Here is a 20,206-nt window from a genome sequence, read left to right as displayed (position 1 = left end):
TTATGCTGAAAACTGTTATAAATTATCTAATGGAAAAATAAGAACAAAACTGACGTTTCAACACTAATAATGCGTGATTAAGGGGTCATATCTACGTAATGTTTAATGTGAGGTGCCAAAAAGAAGTTATTTTCTATTAGAACTAATATTACTCCTTTTTCTATTTGAATTTTGAAACATTTTGTCTTTATCTGAAAACATCTTAGGGCCAATTTTGGCCCTTCTTGATTCTACTCCTTTAAATGCATGGAGTTCTATATTTCCAACTTTATTCCGAATGCAATAACTGTCGTAGCAACTCCCATTTATCTTTTCTCAATTGTGATACTGATCATCCTGATATGACTTATCACAATTTTTTCTTGTCATGAGCAACTTGTTGAGATATGAACTTCTTACCATTCCGGAGTCCCGCGTTCCCTAACTTTAACCTAAACTGTTAACTTAAGCATTAATTAAGTTGAACTTATTTTCAATTGCAACTGACACGACATTGTAATATCAGCCAAACCTGATTGCTTGAAATCGATCTCGAATTAATAGACCACTTTCGAGTTATGTCCTTCACCGGAAAATTTCTTTAATTTTGTGCGCCTTTGTGACGTCATTTACCAGATAGAGGGTATATATCACCTGTATCCCTGCTCTTTTAAAGTTCGCCAAGCGTCTTTGTGGTCGTCATTATGCAGGATACACTAGAAATAATATTTGTTCCGTAGGTACTTAATCACAATTCCCTAATGACAGCAGTGCTGAATATCAATTATAGGAATTTAATTTTCCGAATGATTCGTGCAATTTAGCAATTATATTTTTCCAACCACTCGCTCAACATAGGAACGGAAGTGACGACGCCCCTAAACGCACGAATGATGTTCACTAAAACCAAAGTTTTTGACGGAAATGCAACGAACTCGAAAGTTGTTTATTCAAACTTCAATTCTGCCTCACACATCTTTTAATATTTTGAAAGTATAAATTTTAATAACAACAAAATCATATCAAGCAATCTGAATTCTAATTAGCAATTTTTAATTTTGATTTTGAAATTCACTTGCAAATCCCACAAAAACCATTTTTTATATTTTGGGTTTTATTTTGACTTTTTCAAATTGAATAATAAAAACTTTAAAATTTTAATTTTAATTTTAGCTGCAAAACTGAATTTCAAAAACACTCAAACCTATATCATTTACAGGTGGTTAAGAGAAAACTGTTTAGTCATTTCAACTTTTAGTCAATACACGAACTATTTCAAATATGACAAAATAATGTGTTGTCAAATTAAAGGTTGAACATTTTTGAATTGCTAAACGTTAGAAAAAAAAAACAATGTTCTATTTACTTTAAAGTATAATACACAAAGCATTCAAAATAATTTGAATATGAATTATTACCAAACTTGATAGAAATTTTCCAGAATTAATTAATTCAATCATTTAACGACGAAATATTAGAACTTAGTTTAGATCACACTTACTGACCTATTTTAATTCAACTGAAGAATATGTTAGGTATATGCCTGTCAATGGGACAGCAACTCCATGACACAAACAATCATAACACCTTACCGTTTACGCCTCTATTATGATCAGCATGCGCTCCATAGAAATATTATTTTTTTTACATCGCCAGCTTAAAATATATACAGCATATTGGTTAAATAATTTGAAAGACAACTCTTGATTGTAAGTTTTTATTGCAATTGATCAGGATGTCATTTTTTTTTTAATCGACGGCACTTGAAGCCGGTTTTGTATAAATAACTAAAGATTACATAGTCTATGTCATGAGTCAATCACGGTCCTTGCACAGTCACATGGAGTTAGTACTGTACTGTTGCATTCTGTCGTTAACATGAGGAAAGCTTTCATGTGACATTATGTTTTCATGATACATAGCCTCCAGTTTTATTTTACAGAATCAAGTTGAAATCTGTAGAGCTCTAGCTAGATCTATTTTTCGTTTACTTCTTTTTTTTTTTTTTTTTTAACTAAATGTGATTTATCTATGGAACGCCTATCTTACATAACCTAAAAGTATCGACAGAAAATAGTTGATCAAGGAAGACGTTTAGGTCCGTATGTATTTCGACAAATTTAAGTTTCATTTCACAGCCATAGGTATCTGGATTTTGTGGAGGATTTTGAAAGTTCAAAATTATACTAAGTTTAGAAGAAGTTGTAAGCAACCAATAATTAAAGATTAAACAGTGCGATACACATTGAACAGTTAAGGTAGACGGCATTTTTGCCCTAGAAAGAAAGAATTGTGACGTGTTTTTCAGTCAAGAAAGCGCTGTGACACCTTGATTTATATGGGACCAAAGCCAGAATACCCACGCATCCTTTGTTAAGTTGTCTCGTCTTTCTGATACAAATTGATATGGCAATCGACCATGGAAAAAAATCAATATATTTAAAAAAAGAATAATTGAATTCTATTTCAGCGAACCTTTTATATTTATTTTTTACTACAAATAGTTGTAAAGTATTAAATTTCAGTATTAAAAACTCGTGTTATGGGTTTTGCTTTTGCTCATTGACGAAGGCCATGCAGTGACCCTGGCCGTTCTACGCCATTCGGTCTTTGGTGGATTGTTGTCTCATTGGTTAATCATACCGAATTTCCTTGTTTCATTTTACCCCTGATCGCCATGATAGTAAATTGAAAGAATGGCAATGAACAAATACTTCTTATTGGATGTCCAGCGTCAAGGACATGCATGCTTATGGATAGACATAATTTGTTGAGTTTTACCAGCACACACATTATCAATTACCATTTCTCAATTAGATAGAATAGGAAATCATGTTTTGGTTCATATCTGTAATAATATTATAATGGATCAGTTAGCGTATTATTTATATGTGTCTTCTGTGCTTTGAAATGAAAATCACCAAAACATGTATAAAAAGAAATATGGAATAAATGTCAATGAGACAGCACCCCAACATTAACCAAAAGAAATTTCGAGGCCAACATCAAAATTTGACGTGTGTCTATAATATGCCAAGCTCTAATCTCTTGGAATCTAAAAATTATCTCGATATCATATGTACGAAAGAGCATCGAAGGACATCATCACCTGAATCCCAAATTGTAAAAAAACATAAAGACAGAGCCAAAAAACCTGGTTACTATAAGAAAATATGTCAACGAATAAGTATATTTCTTATATACAAAATGATATCGTTCTCGAGGATTCATCTGGCCTTGACCTTATTATCATGGTCCATTGTTCGTCATTAAGTTTTCACGATTGAGACAGTTTCTGAGTCAATTATAAAAGAGAGACAGAAAATGCCAAGGAGACAATCAAAACTTGTTAATAAAAGAAAAAGAGACAACACCATCGCCAAAAAAAAAGAACAAGAATATGTGCCTATAGGTCACCATTCCGCGCTCGTACTATCACATTTCCATGCTAAGTAAACTTTGAAATCTTGGCCAAAATCCTAATTTGGCATATATATTTATACATTAAACAACTCGCTTGATAAGGAACATGTATACATGTGTACTAATTTTCAAGTTGATATAACTAACAACTACCCCTAACCAAAACTTTAACCTACCTTAAGCCAAAACTCTAACATGCAACGTGTCAGACGGACGGACTTGCGTACAGACCGAAAAACCTAAATACCCCTTATTTACTTTCGTAGGCTGGGCATAAAAACGACGATAAAGACAAACAGCAGTCTACAGAAAATTTAAAAAAAAATGAGCTAAACGAATCCAACCCCCAAAAAGGGGGAGATCTCTGGTACTCTGAGATTAAGGAATTGTTTTAAAAGTGTATAATGATGGGTTACAAATCAGGAAAAAGAATGTGTTTCGTTTCATATGAACTACTTCTAGGACTAATTGGCATTTGAGCGGAAAGGGGCGTCTTGTTGTCTGGACACTTTTAGTTTTTAACTTTCACTAAAACATAAATTTTATAACTTAACCAGCATAAAGTGAGATAAAATATTGAGGACAAAACAAAAGGTTTTCAGATATTTAAACACTGTAGAAACAAGTAACGCTTCTCCTAGTGCTTACCTGCAGTCGTATAAGAAACTGTCAATAGTTGTATTATGTATTATGAATGTTGTTTATGTTTTATTTTGCAGCCAAGAAACCAGCAATCACCACGAGGGCAAAGTGAATCAAAAGGGTACAGTTACACAACTTATTCATGTTAAACTTATCTCGGGACCAGTAGACAGAGCACTTTGTATTGTTGTGGTATTTGTAGTAAACAGTGTACATCAAAGTATCAGCTCAAAATTCATACGAGATCTCACACTGGAATGAAGGGGAACACTCTCAATGGGAGTGGCAAAATATCAAGTACCAATGTACCTACAGAAAACCACACGAAAACACATTCTGCTGTTAAAACTTGTGTGTGTGATATATGTGGTAAAACGTGTAGTAATAGATACAACTTAAAGATACACATGCATATACATACTGGTGAAAAACCTCATATGTGTGAGATTTGTGGTAGCAGTTTTAGATATGGTAAGACTTATAAAGCACACATGACCGCCCACTCTCAGTCTGTCATGAGATCTCACACTGGGATGAAAAGAAACACTCTCAATGTGTATGGAAAAAAGTCAAGTAGAAATGCACCTTTAAAGACTTGCATGAGAACACATTCTGCTGACAAAACTTGTATATGTGATATATGTGGTAAAACGTGTAGTAATAGATACAACTTAAAGATACACATGCGGATACATACTGGTGAAAAACCTCATATTTGTGAGATTTGTGGTAGCAGTTTTAGATATGGTAAGACTTATAAAGCACACATGACCTTCCACTCTCAGTCTGTCATGTCTGTTAGTAAATGTAATGTTTGTGATAAAACATTTACTCAGAGTCTTAAGTTAGAGAAACACATGAGAATACACACTGGTGAAAAACCCTATAAATGTGATAAATGTGGTACAAGATTTAACGAGAAAGGCAGCTTGCGGAGACACACGAGAAATCGTATTTGTGATAAATTTTATAAATGTGATGTATGCGATAAAGGATTTAGTGAAAGTTACAACTTGCATGTGCATAGAAAAACGCATATATTAGATACACATTATAAATGTAACGATTGCGGAGAAGAAATGAGTCAATACAGTGACTTAATGATGCATATTAAAAAAATACATACTGAGGAGACACCCTTTAAATGTGATATATGTGGTAAAGGGTTTATCCAGAGTAAAAACCTAAAACGTCACTGTAAGAAAATACATACGGCTGATAATGTTGACAAACTTTATAAATGTGATATATGTGGTAAAGAAATAAAACAGTTACAGAAGCACATGAGAATACACACTGGTGAGAAACCTTTTAAATGTGATGTATGTGGTAAATGTTGTAGTACTAAATCGTCCCTGAAAGAACATTTGAAAACCCACACAAATGAAAAACCTTATGAATGTGTTGTCTGTGGTAAAGAAAGTCGAAAAAGGTATGACTCAGAGGTCCACATGAGAGTTCATACTGGTGAAACGCCTTATAAGTGTGATTCTTGTGGTAAAGGATTAAAAACTTCTCGTAACTTGAAAATACACATAAGAATACACACTGGTGAGAGACCTTATCAATGTAATGTATGTGACAAAAGGTTCACTCATGCAGGGGCTCTAAAAACGCACTTGAAAATACACACTGGTGAGACACCTTATAGATGCGAAATATGCAATAAACAGTTTAGTCGGAATCAAGCATTACACACACATTTGAGGAGACATTGATTGAATTTATTAATAAGCTTATCTGTTCAAAACGCAACGTAAGCTGTCTCGTCACTTGATGTTTGTTGTCCGTTTCCATTTGTTAAAATCTACTCGATAAATTTGATACAAATGTGACCTTGTTCATCCTTTGGGTATGTAGATTAAAAATTGTGTTCGATGAGCTCGCCTTCCAATAACTGATGGCCACCGAGACAGAACAGAACGTGGGTTTGGGGATGTAAAATACAAGTATTGGATATATGGGACAAAAGTGGTCAAAATGTCAAAACCTTCTATCCAATTTACTGGCTCCAACATGGTCATATCCGACCTGCGATTGGGGGGGGTTTCCGACCAGACGTCTCAGTTGAAAGGACTTGTGACCTTGAAACATATTCAAAATGGTTTACTGTGACTTTGCTGAATATGTTATTTTTATTTAATTATCCGAACCAACGAATAAAAATTACGTAAGAACTCATACTAAAGGTTATCATGCCCGGAAGTTACACACACATTTAATGATAAGCATTAATATTTAAAATAATCGTTTATGAAATTCAAATTGTATATCATGTATATGTGGAAAGGGGTTTAATTATGGTCAAAACTTACTGACATGTACTGCACACAGAAGAATACTGGTTGGGGCACAACCATTCGAATTTATTTTTGAGGGGATGGTTGCAGGAGGGTTTTTAAAATGGATCTGCTGGCCTATTAAAAAATGAAATTATATAATCTTTCCCAAGACCATACTTCCCCATACAATTGATAATTTACTCCATATCCTTTCATTTTCTAATGCTTAAAAAGCTGGTTTTGCAATAAATTAAAGTGACCTACAAGTAAACTACAAACCCCCCTCCCCCTGAAAATTTAAATAGGTGTTGTTCCATAGCTTAAACAACTTATGAATGCACAAATGTATTAAAAGTTTACGAAGACTCCTATGCAATTCATTATACATCATTGTTATGTACACATAGAAATAAGCCTCCTCATGGGGTTTTTGATTATGTGATTATGTGATTACTTGGCCGTTTTTAGAGTGATTATTTGATTACCAGACCAAATATTTCATGATTATTTGATAATGTGGGACTGTATTTTTGATTATCTTGTTTTAAAAAATAATTAATGATTATGTGTTATATTTTCAAAAAAATTGTGATTATGTGATTACTTGGACTTCCCCATGAGGGGCCTCAAAAATGGTGTGTGGTAAAGGCAACTGTGTTTGATTAGTTTCACTTTTAAACTTGAATTATATATGTTATACTACACACAGTTTTATTATTACTTTGTGTACAATACTTCACATAAAGCAGGAGAAATTTTATGTGATTTTTTTTCAACAGAAGTTTTTCCTTTCATAAAGTTTATTTAGTTGAATAGTCTTACTAAGTCACTATGTTTTTTTTATTTGCTTTGCTGGTGTATTTGTTTTTAGTCTTTTCATGAAGTATATGTTACAGCTAGTATATCAAAGATAGTTAAATAGACCAATATTTTAAAAATGAATAAAACAATGCTGATGTCAGGAAATGTATTTTTTTGTACTATTCTAATAAAAGGAATTGTGTCTGAATAATGTTTATCTTATTGTCAGATGTTTTATTTTTGATTAGGACTGGTATTTAAATGTGAAATTATTACAATTAGTATAAATACAATGTATAATTATCTGAAAATTTCCAGTTATCTATAAATAATTTACAAGCCGGTGATTCACTGTAGTGTGTCCACATTTTATAAATTCATGCAAATGGAAAAATAGCTACCATAAGAATAGATATTTCCTCATGACACGCTATTTTGGTACATGTATAAGGGATTACACAAAGGCGTGATCTGGAAAAAAGAAGAAAACCGTGGAAAAAAAAAATACAAACTAGACAAAGTGATGCCCCCGCACTCCAGTCTGGAGTATCTGTATTATAACAAAGTTAATGTAGGACTTTCTTTGAGATATTATTGTGTCTGGGAGACGCAAATGATGCCCCCCGCAGATGCAAAGTCTTATTTTAAAATACACAAAGTTGAACATTAGAGCACATATAGGTCTAAGGTTCACTGTAGGAGGAGTTATCCGGAAACGCTATACACCTCTTATGCAAGTAAATACTCCAAAAAAAGAGAGCAAATATTTAATAAAAATAAAAACCCTGACTACATGCACACCTTCAGTATGTGTACAAACTGTCAGCTAAGTGAAAACTAATCACTAGCATTCAAACTTTAGGAGGAGTTATCCGGAAACGCTATGCACCTCTTATGCAAGTACATACTCCAAAACTGACAAATTTCAACTATCTCCCATAAGAGCAAATATCAATAAAAATCAAAACGCTGACCACATGCACACCTTCAGTATGTGTACAAACAGCCAGCAAAGTGAAAACTTCCTTGCATTCAAACTGTAGGAGGAGATATCTGGAATAACTATATACCCATAATGTGACAGACGGATGGATGGACAGACGGACGGACGGACGGGTAAAACAATATACCCCCAAGTCCAACTTTCACTTGCGGGGGCATAAAAAGCGAGATTTGGGAAATGAGCACCCCACTTGCACCCTCCATAATACATATATTGCCACAGGACACCGAATATCCTTTGAGAAAGCACAGGACATTGTGACCGAAAGATATTTAAGTGCTTCGTGACAATTCATTTTCCCGAAAAAAAGCACCAATAGGAAGATCATTTGTCCTTCCTTTATATATTTTTATTTATATATTTTAACTGATCTGATGAGTTTCTACTCTTATCCATACGATATAACAATAAAAGTTGTTAATTTGTCATGCTCCTTCATTCTTATAAACTTCTGTTATTGTTATATCGTATCTATAAAAGCAAAAAGCATAGAATAAGTGAAAATAAAATAACATATTAAAGAATATTTATTTAAAAAAATTAAAACACAAAAAAAAATATAGAAAAAAGAGGCTCCATTCCCTGAGCCTTTTGTGTGAGAAAGGCTTTCAAAGGTCAGTATGGTAACAAACACGTAAACGTTTACCAGTAGATAAGTTAAAAGGGTTTGTAAAAAGACGGAAGAAATATAGTTATGAATGGACATATAGCAAAATATAAAGTGTTGACCAATTTATGAGACGTGGATGTTCAATTTATGCAAAAAATGGTCATTGAAATTTTGAGACTTGGAACTAAAATAACATCTATTGGTCCAAGCGTAGACAATCGTAAACATGCACATAAAGATACAACTAAGAAAAGTGTCATCTAAAAGAAAGAGCCAATGAAATATCCGTATCAAGAAAAGGAAAATGAAGGTTTGTAGCGTATTACCATAAGATGATTTCTTATACTCACTGCGAAGTTCAGTTTGTTATATTTTAGTAATAATGACATAGTTCTCATGTGTTGCACATCGTCAGTTCTCCCTATTTTTATAGTGTGCACGTAGACGGGATTAGATTCATAAAACTTGACACCCCAACTTTTTTTCCGTTGAACACGTCAGACTACTTTTTCCAAAATACTAATGGATTAGCTAGCTGTAATATCAATGGGCAGTAAATACAAAACCTGTATAGAGCTTACACTGACCACAAGATGGAAAACAAAGACCTTACACCTAGACCTAGCCCTAGACTTTTACAGCACTGGTACTTGTGTAATCCAAGCTTCACTAGTTTCACGCAATATGTCAGCTTTCTGATAGTTTTGATTGATTGCTGCTTGCAAAACGTCCAGTTGTAAATATTTCATACATATTCAGGACGATCATGTTTGTAGGTAATTTTTCAAAGGTACTTTTTGTTTCAGTAAAGCTGAATATAATTCTGATTATTACAGTTTCTGTACTTAGGCATCGATCATACATGTTTGGATTTGTTTTTGAGGGGGGAGGGTACAAAATCGTTTGTGTCGAAATAACTAAGTAAAACCTGATTTAGAAGGTTGTTTTAAAAAAAAAATCCTTGTTCCTGTTTATTTTTGAAAAGATCGGTTGTGCCTCGAAAAAAAAACATATGCCCCCCCCCCCCCCCCCCCCTAGGTCCCCCTCCACACACACCGAAACGATAACACAGAAGCGTTGACACAGGATCTGTTTTTTAATTAAAATGAGTCTGAATGGTACTGCGATGAGATAAATTGTCATGACTAGGTATATATAGGCTGGTTATTTTATTCCGGATTGGTAAACAAGGAACTACTGAGATAGGATAGTCGTCAAGTTGTGATACAAGACAATTTAGCAAGCCGTTTGAAACACAATGCACATTTTTGAAAGTATCTTAATACGAAAAAAGATAAATATATGCATGCAGAGTAAAAAAGTTTCATTACAAAAGAGTCGTCAAATATAATGAATAGTCTTCATTTAAGAAGCCAGTACACTTGAAAACAATAATCATACTAAGCTGTTATTTAAGACGGGTATCATACTAAAACCATGATACCACTAATATATTAGTTTGTATGATGTTCGTCATATTTTTTTTTCCAAACTGCGTATTTAAGAGGGGATGGCTTTGGGGGACTGTATTTCTCTGTTCATTGATTTTTATGCCATTTTTTTTTATTCTTTATTAATTTTGCCGATTATTCTTTATTCTTTGTTTATTAGCACCCCATTATTCTCTATTCTACATTTTAGGGCATATTTTTAAATATTGATTTTTTGACCATTTTTTCTGTATTTTTTATCCCATTATTCCCGTTTTCAGTAACGATATCCCATTCTGACCCTCTTTGAACTGAAAAGTATTTGAAGAAAATCGTTAGTAATCGTCAATATCTATAATAACTTCATGTTATGATTTAAACAATAATTTTATAGTAACTTATAAATATAAATAAGTATACCACACATTTTGTGTATTTTATTTAATTACTTATTATTATAGTATTCACTCGAATTTTAATAGTGCCTAATAATCAACTTTTATTCGAACTTCATATGCATGGTAAAACTATGACTTGCTGTTACACAGGAAGTATAACAGTATTTCAAATAGTCTCCCTTAATGAGGGGCTTGATGGGGTCCTTCATTACTGTTTTCTTTAGTTTTTTTAGGCCCATTATTCTCTATTCTTTATATAATAGCACCCATTATCCTCTTTTTTAAAATTTTTGGGGTCTATTTTTCTCTATTCTATTTTTTTTCGCCCATTATTTCATATTCTGTTAACGTCCATCCAGACCCTCCTTAATCTAACTGGAATTTGAAGTTAAATTCTGGTCCGAAATCAAACAATGTAATTAAACTCGATGTTTCGCCATTTCTAATAAGAAGCAAATGGTCAAAATCTTCCTGAAAAGAGACACGGACTAGAATTTAAATTTGCGTGGCCTAAATTGTTTTCGTCATCGAACAGGTAAATAAAGAGTCATAAATTTTATATCACAACATGGACTTTCCACCTTTCTATGTTACTTTTAACATAGTTCTGTTTATTAATCATTATACAGGTAAGTGAATCATTCTCTTTTCTTCTTTTTTGTTCATTTCATTCATCTTTTCGCCTTTTATCAATAACTTGTTTAGTTATTTCAATCTAGGTGATAATTAGGATGATTAGGAATTTATTTTATAAAAACATAACCTTTCCTGACCCGGATTTTAACAATCACTAAACTTTCCTGACCCCGATTTCGACCCCCTCTTTTATCCTTTGGAAGCTAGATCGACTACCGGTGACCAGGTCAGTTTTTGAATGTGTCATTTTCATTTTCGTCTTATTTTTTCGATTAAATCATAGGCCCTCAATTATTCAGATAAACATGCAATCGACATTTTTACCTATACGGACGTTGTTAAAATTAGAACTACATATCAAAGCGACCGAATTGATAATTATGTTTAATCGGTTTTACCTACACCAGCTATATTCTTTCGATTTGCATATTACAATCTGCATGAGGAGCGAATACAAGCAAAGTTTAACTTGTTTTGCAGTTCATAATTTAGTAATTATTCTCTATTCTTTATATTTTAGCACCACATTATTCTCTATTCTTTATATTTTAGCACCACATTATTCTCTATTCTTTCTTTTTTTGGTCCATTTTTCTCTATTCTTTATATTTTGGCCCATTATTATCTATTCTGTAAACCCCCATCAACACCCTCCTTATTCCACCTTGAACATCATAAAGGCAACTAAACTTCAAATCCAGGAAACAATTTTTCACTTCTGAAGTCAATGATGTGTTAGCACAAGGCATCTTGAAGTATTTGTTGCTTTAAAATGTCACCGTCTCCGAATTCAAAGCATTTTTACGGAGATGTACGTTTTTGTAAATATTTGTCACCACAAAATCCTTAGATTCCGAAATTCTGAATTTGGTTCGACCTTTTTCTGGACTTTTGTCGAGCCTTCGACTTTTGTCGAGAAAGCAAGACATAGCGATCCTACATTCCGTCGGCGTCGTCGTCGTCGTCATCGGCGGCGTCCACAAATATTCACTCTGTGGTTAAAGTTTTTGAAATTTTAATTTCTTTCTTAAACTATCTTGGATTTCTACCAATCTTGGACAGAAGCTTGTTTATGATCATAAGATAGTATCCAGAATTAAATTTTGTAAAAAAAAATATCCTGTTTTTCCGTATTTTACTTATAAATGGACTTAGTTTTTCTGCCAGGAAACATTACATTCACTCTGTGGTTAAAGTTTTTAAAATTTTAATAACTTTCTTAAACTATCCTGGATTTCTACCAAACTTGGACAGAAGCTTGTTTATGATCATAAGATAGTATCCTGAAGTAAATTTAAAAAAAACAAATTCAATTTTTTCCGTATTCAACTTATAAATGGACTTAGTTTTTCTGCCAGGAAACATTACATTCACTCTGTGGTTAAAGTTTTTAATATTTTAATAACTTTCTTAAACTATCCTGGATTTCTACCAAACTTGGACAGAAGCTTATTTATGATCATAAGATAGTATCCAGAATTAAATTTTGTAAAAAACAAAATTCCATTTTTTCCGTATTCAACTTATAAATGGACTTAGTTTTTCTGCCAGGGAACATTACATTCACCTTGTGGTTAAAGTTTTTAAAATTTTAATAACTTTCTTAAACTATCCTGGATTTGTACCAAACTTGGTCAGAAGCTTGTTTATGATCAAAAGCTAGTATCTAGAAGAAAATTTTGTTAAAATGTTGTACCTGTTAATCCGTATTTTACTTATAGATGGACTTAGTTTTTCTTCCAGTTAACATTACATACAGTCTGCAGTTAAAGATTTAAAATATTTATTAGATTCATAAACTATCCTGGATTTTTACCAAACTTGGACAGAATCTTCTTACAATCAAAAAATAGTATTGAAAGGAATATTGTGATAATTTTTTTTTTCTCATTTTTGTTGAGCCTTCGATTAACAGCAAAAGTAGGCGAGACACTTGGGTTCCGCGGAACCTTTACGAATTTTTTCCAGACTCAGATTTACGAAGGCTGAGTATTTTTCTACTGCATGGCTCAACCTATTGATCAAAAGAAGTTAATCAGAAATTGATTAAGGAGAGGACTATTAGATAATTTTCGAGTAGGGATCATGTTAAAACCGGCCAAGCAACAAGTGAAAACGAAACATTGAATTTCGCTAATAAGTCACAACAAGTTGTTGAAGTTTCAAATATTAACATAGCAAATACAATCTGGAAATATTGCCAACATGTTTTAAAAAGCGAAACTGAATATGCTCGCAGCTATTTGTAATGCAGTTGAATTAGTCAGTTAATTTGTTAAATCTTTCTGAATACACCTTATCGCTAATCCCGCTTGACCCGAGAATCTGTCCCGCTCGAACTTTTGACGTCATACAACAATCATTTTTCCATTGTGGCGTCAGACATTTTCTATTATGACGTCAAAATTTTACGGGAACTTGTGGGATGTCCAGTAATGGCGGACAAATAGCGATAAGGTGTATTGATTATATTTTTGTAGAAGAAACGCGCGTCTAGCGTACCCAATTTTAACCTGGTATCTTTTTTATGAGTTTTTAGCACATGTTTTCTACCCTTCAATTACTAAAGGATGTATGCTACTCTTGTACAGATACCGATTTATTGACGAAGACTGTATTTATACGACGGAAAACCGACCCAAAAATAACCATAATGTTTAATCCTTAGACATGCAAAATTCAAAAACCATCGGTACAGATACCGATTTATTGATAAAGACTGTATATATAGACGACTATTTTAGTTCATTTATATGTATTGGAGTTTAGTGTGACGTCCATTTTCATTGAACTAGTACACATTTTTTTGACACATTCCCCATTTCCATTTTCAATTTTATAAATAAAAATAAAATTGAGAATGAAAATGGGAAATGTGTCAAAGAGACAACAACCCGACCAAAGAGCAGAAAACAGCCCTAGGCCACCAATGGGTCTTCAACACAACGAGAAAATCCCGCATCTGGAGGCGGGCTTCAGCTGGCCCCCTAAACAAAAATGTGTACTAGTTCAATGAAAATTGACGTAACATTAAACTCCATTACATATAAATGAACTAAAATAGTCGTCTATATACAGTCTTCATCAATAAATTGGTATCTGTACCGATGGTTTTTGAATTTTACATTTCTAAGGATTAAACAAGAGACTGTATCAATCCTCTATTGTAAGATGTCTAATCATAATATTTAAGTTCATCACCGGTTTTTGGTTGGGTTTGCGGTGCTCAATCCTCAGTTTTCTGTGTAGTGTTTTGTAAACGATTTTTGTCTTTTCGTCAATTTTGATTTGGACTATGCTTGTGTTTATATTCCAGGGTTATCGGTGGCCGAGTGGTTTAAGTAGTCGAACTACTGTATCACTAGCCTGTCAACACTGAGGTTGTGAGTTCGAATCCCACACGGGCAGGTGCTCTCGACTCCAATTTTAAATTACTAGGATTGTCAGTTTTCCTACCGAATGTCGGTGGTTCTCTCCGGGCACTCCGGCTTCCTCCACCTATAAAATCTGACCGCTACGAAATAGCACAATAGTGTTGAAAGTGGCGCTAAACACCAATCAATCAATCAATTTTTTATAATATCCCTTATGGTGTTTGATTGTTCCCTAATTATCTTGTCTCTTTTTTTGTTTATGCAATACCCCAAGCTTTGCCAACAAGACAAAAATCCCCAAAAATAAAAAAAAATATTAAGTTATAAGAAACTATCAAAGGGGCATTAGCTGTCAAATTCATGTTCACCGATTTGACTCAAATTCTCATATTTGATTTATAACATACTAAAACGTATATCCAAATTACAAAATTTCTAATATAAACAATTAACAATGCATGGGCTCGATAATGTATATCAAAGTTTCGTCTGTATTTTTGTCTAGACGCCGTCTAATTAACCATCGAGATGACCTCCGAAGACTGCCGACGGTAATGTAACCCCACATAAAAATAAATATAAACAGATAGTGACCACGTGGAATTGGAATTTTCTTGGTCTGTTTAATTTCATATTGAAGGTTAAAAAGTATGTTTATCATCATTTTTACCTGTATAAGAACGATTTTTTTTGTGGATCGAATTAGTAATTAAATGGTTCATCCTTTTTTCGATTTCAATGTTGACATTCTTTTCCTTTTAATAGCTGAATACATGCGTAGCCCATGTCCAGCTAAGGGGTTAAAATAAAGGTCACATGAATACGGATTCAGTGAGGTCGAATTATTCACTTGCAAGTGAATAATTCATCAGCGATGTTTCCTAGCTTGTTTTGACAAACTTGAACCAAATTGGCTGCTAAAAGCGAATTATTATTTCACTATTTCACTTTCATTAATGATTGAACAAAAGAAAACCTTTTTTTATTTTTTTTATATCTCGTAGCTTATGCCCCTTTAACAAACGACTACCACTGACAAGGTCCCTGACTCAATCGGCAATCCTCGGGCGAGTCCGCTACTCTCCTTCTATCCAGATGGGGGCATGGAATCGATCGAGTTAAGACGAGTGTTCCCTGACTAGTGGTATGCACCCTTTGTTTCAACTAGTTCACAGCTATGACTCACAATACAAAGTACCGAAAAAAAAGAGATCAGCTTGAAAACTGAGGAATGCTAGATAAAAAAGATAATTATAAAAATAAGAAGTATGATTGCCAATGAGACCAAATGACGTAGAAAATAACAACTATAGGTCACTGTACGGCCTTAAAAAATGAACAAAACCTATTCCGCATAGTAAGCTTAGAAGCCCCCGAAATTACAAACGTAAAACAATTGAAACGAGAAAACTAACTACCTGATTTATGTACAAAACAATGAACGAATAACAAATAGGATTTACAGCAACAAACGAGAACCACTGAATATCAGGCTCCTGACTGAGACAGGCACATACAGAATGTGGCGGAGTAAAACATGTTTGCTGGTGCCAAACCCCTTCCCCCTAACTTGGGGCAGTGGTGTAACAGTACAACATAAGACAATCTATAAAAATCAGTTGATTATAAAGCATTTATGTAGATAATGCCCCTTTTCTAAACGTTGATAGGTAATTTTTCAATGACGCTCCGTAGAATTTATTTTTCTGATATTGTCTGTTTAAAAAGCTATTGGTCAACTATCCACCAGAGATCTTAGCAACTATATGTCACCGTACAGCTTTCAAGAGGGTCTAGATTGAGTTTACAGAATGGAAAATAATGGGCAAAAAGTGCATTATAAATGTAAAAAAAAAGAAAGAATAGAGAACAATGGTCTAAAGATTAAAGAATATAGAATCAAAGGACCCACCCAGAAGCTCCTTCAACAATGAGTAAAATCTATTCCACAAACCAAGCTACAAAAAGCCCCGACATGACAAAATTAGCAATTTGTTTATTTATTTTGCTGCAAAGCTGACACCATAAACGGATATACAATGAGCTGATACCTCTTCATGTTAACAATTTTATTTCACAATAAATTGATACAAGCAATGTTCTGTAACGATATCGTTAATTAAACTTCAATCTCCATAGTTGTTAACTGGTTATATAGCTAATATCTCGGCCATCTTCTCTACCTGTTATTTGTGAGTACGCACAACATAGTGCAGTGAAGTAAACTTGATTAAATCATATCCAAGTCTATTTCAATTAATTTACTTTTAATTATATATACTAGTACTCAAGTATTCAGTTAACAATATGATGTGTATCATCATATTTGTCAAGAAAAACAATGTTGATAAAATTACAAAAAATAAGCAGAGTACAGTGAATGGTGCATGTATATATCTGTTCTGTTTACAATTATGGGCAATACGTTTCTTTGCATGCCTAATATAATACAAAATGTTAAGTTTTGAGTTCACACAATTTTTACTTTTTTAACACATTGATTTTTTAAATATTTTTAATCATTCACACATTTTCATTTCAATTGCAGATTGTGTTGTTGCAGAAAGCTGTACAACATTATTTTGGAATAGTTCGTCATCTCAGTATAAGATAATATATCTATACTGTTCAAGCGGATGTTGTGAAGAAAACCGTTCACAGTTTTGTTGTTCGGCAGAAAACTTTAAGCATGTATTGTAAGTATTTGATTAAAACGTAACAGAGAATTGATTACTACATAACTATGGAAATTATTTGATAGAAACTAAAAACAATTTACGGAAAAACAAATATGACAGACATGAACCAACGTCAACTACTGAACTACAGGCTACTGACTAAGGACAGGCACATACAAATTGTGGCATGGTTAAACATGTTTGAACCTTCCACCTTACTTGAGACAGCGAGGTTACGGTCACAACATAAGAAGAAGCTATAATATTTTTTTTGTCAAATTTTATATGGCATTGACCTCAATTTAACGCACAATTGTCAATGTCACTTTTTCATAGCCGGCATTATTCTCCGGTAGCATCAGTATTGTTAACTCAGTGATATAAATAATTACAAGTAATCATATGCTCAAGAGTTATAATATCACTTGTATGGAGTATCTTTTATCGGACACGCCCATCAAAGGGCCGGAACGCCCAAAAAGGAGGAAACAAAACAAAAACTCGGTAAATTGAGAAACACAAAATCTATACATTTATCTAACACATTTTAGACACTGAAATATACTGAGATTTACCTTTGGATAAATTTTATAATTATTCTTATCAATAATATCTTGTTTGTAAAATATAGTATTTTTTTAAGAATACGAATCTATTTTTTTTTCCAGTTCGACAGGACAAATATTTGGGATAGCATTTGGTGCAATAATTAGTACAACGTTTTTCTTTGGATTTTGTATATGTGTTATCAAACTATGTATACTGCCTTCCATTCAACAAAATCGACGAAGTCAAAGTTCAAGTAAGTTTTAATCTGTATTATAAATAAAGATGCTAAAGCTTATACGTGGTATACATTATCGTCGGATTGATTGATTAATTTTTGTTTGCTTAACGTCAAGTGGCAAATATTTCATGGATATTCCGAACAAGAAAAAAGATAAGCAACACACCCTGATGTTCATTGGTCAAAATCTTATTATTAGGTCTATTTAAAAAAAAATGATACATGAAACATTTGAAGAACGGAAATAGTTTGTATGGGAACTTATTTTATTAAGAACATGAACAAGTGCTTCTGACAGATCTATTTGATTAATGAGCTGATCTCAGTTTGAGAATAACTGCCTATTAAAAATCAAATTTTGCATCAGTCGAGACATTGTTGTGTGTCAAATTTTTTTATATTTACACATATCTAATGAACTACTTGTAGGCCACGGAACAGAGCTGGATAACATGAGACAACACAATGACATTTCCATCATATCTGGTACGAACTCTTTACCTAAATACGAAGATTTGCCTCCTTCATACGAAGACGCTATTCGTGGAAGGGTTAATTTATCATTTATTAAAGAAGAGACCAGTCATAGTCAGACAACTGCAAGTGGTCATTCAGACACTCCAAATTCATGATATGTTTTAAGCGAAGTAGGACGCAAAGGTCATCACAATCATCTATTTTACGACAATGCTTTCAGAAAAAGTATTACAGATGCTTTATATTTCGTGGATTTCCGAAATGACATGGACATCGATCTATGCTGGCATGGATGGAAAATTTTACAATGACTACAAACGAACCTTTCTTGGGCTTTGGTACTAAGTCACTCCAAGCTGGCATGGATGGTGGGGTTCATACAATTTACATCAATTCTTAAATTTGTTATGCATGTTGAATATTGATGGTTAATGATCGGCGTTTATACCTTTCACTGCCATGTCCACAAGCAAGTATTGACTAACCAGCAACAGCATACTAAGAATCAGTACTAAGCAGATCATACTCCATTTTGTTTCAAAACTATTTGTTTTATGGACGAATAAATCAATTTATTGTATGTTTTATGATTAATATAAATCATTTTTAAGATTTTATTGTAGTAATAATGGAAAATAATTTGTTGATTTGATATTGACATTTTTAATGAGTTGTGTGTAGAGGGTAAGAGCATTAATTTTGATTTAAGATGACATACTATACCACACACTGGCGGTCGCGATAACCCCGAAAAATGTGAAGTGTGTAGAAAAGGTTTTAATCGAAGTTCCAAGCAAGTAGTAATGTAAGAATAAGGAGATGTGGTATGATTGCCAATGAGACAACCATGTGTAATAAAATTCAAGTTGTAAATTGAAATACACCAACAAACACATGCAGTTACATATACAACAACCCGTTTTTATGTGTGCCTATTTATGTTCATGACACTCATGTATCATGAATCCATCTAAGTTCAAATGAAGTGGATGTAAGCAATTATAGGTAACCGTACAGCCATCCTTTACTGGGAAACATGAAAGTTCACACCTATATTTAAAATACAATGTATTGGGTAGAGGATAAATTGAGTAATAGTCAGAACTTGAAAGAACAAACGCGAATACACCTGCTGATACTAATAAATAGGATGTTATATTATGGTGCAGTGTGATTATAAGTCGCACATAAGAATGCGTTGAAGTTATAAATATTTAAAATTTGATTTCCATGTTTTTTACAAAGAGGTCAATGATTTAGAAGCCTGAAAAAACACACAAGAACACTAACTGGGAACACCTTTTAAATACATATATGACTATGGTAGAGGATGTTGTACAAAGGTCTCCTTCACGAACACATTAAACACACAAGAACGCATACTGGTTCTGATCCTCATAGTGCGATATATGTCACAAACGGTATGGTTGTACTAGACATGCGCGTCTAGAGAACTAAATTATAAGCCTGATAGCTTTGGTTACTTTCTACGACCATTAGGTGTGCTGATTCACCAACCAAATACACAAAATGTAATGTGTTGACATAAAATATAAAATAAAATATCATTGATGGAGTTGTTTTCTATAAATGGTTAAAATCATTTGAAAACACTAAGTTTTTTATACATCCGACACAGAAAATCTAAGCAATTTAGATTGTATCAGGTATTTTGGTGCAAGCGCA

At 33.2% G+C, this 20,206-nt stretch overlaps 2 protein-coding genes across 3 annotated transcripts; both read left to right on the top strand.

Annotated features, from left to right (window-relative positions):
* The first annotated feature begins 4,136 nt into the window (after window positions 1-4,136).
* LOC127719246 (zinc finger protein 239-like) lies at window positions 4,137-7,414 on the top strand. Its single transcript, XM_052225297.1, has 3 exons — window positions 4,137-4,483; window positions 4,847-5,541; window positions 7,410-7,414. The coding sequence occupies exons 1-3, from the start codon at window positions 4,302-4,304 to the stop codon at window positions 7,412-7,414; spliced, it is 882 nt and encodes a 293-aa protein (XP_052081257.1). The 5' UTR covers window positions 4,137-4,301.
* Window positions 7,415-11,116: 3,702 nt separating this feature from the next.
* Window positions 11,117-19,100, top strand: LOC127714175 (uncharacterized). Of its 2 annotated transcripts, none has more exons than XM_052220196.1 (4): window positions 11,117-11,197; window positions 17,127-17,274; window positions 17,925-18,058; window positions 18,473-19,100. In XM_052220196.1, the coding sequence occupies exons 1-4, from the start codon at window positions 11,137-11,139 to the stop codon at window positions 18,673-18,675; spliced, it is 546 nt and encodes a 181-aa protein (XP_052076156.1). In that variant the 5' UTR covers window positions 11,117-11,136; the 3' UTR covers window positions 18,676-19,100. The 2 variants fall into 2 exon arrangements, 1 of the variants encoding a protein (XP_052076156.1); XR_007987600.1 differs by lacking the exon at window positions 11,117-11,197 and adding an exon at window positions 11,374-11,430.
* Window positions 19,101-20,206: the final 1,106 nt, after the last annotated feature.

Source organism: Mytilus californianus, unplaced genomic scaffold (assembly GCF_021869535.1).
Source record: "Mytilus californianus isolate M0D057914Y unplaced genomic scaffold, xbMytCali1.0.p SCAF_1, whole genome shotgun sequence".
In the NCBI taxonomy this organism is placed as follows: domain Eukaryota; kingdom Metazoa; phylum Mollusca; class Bivalvia; order Mytilida; family Mytilidae; genus Mytilus; species Mytilus californianus.
The sequence above is the reverse complement of the archived record's forward strand: the minus strand, read 5'-3'. Positions and strand labels throughout refer to the sequence as shown.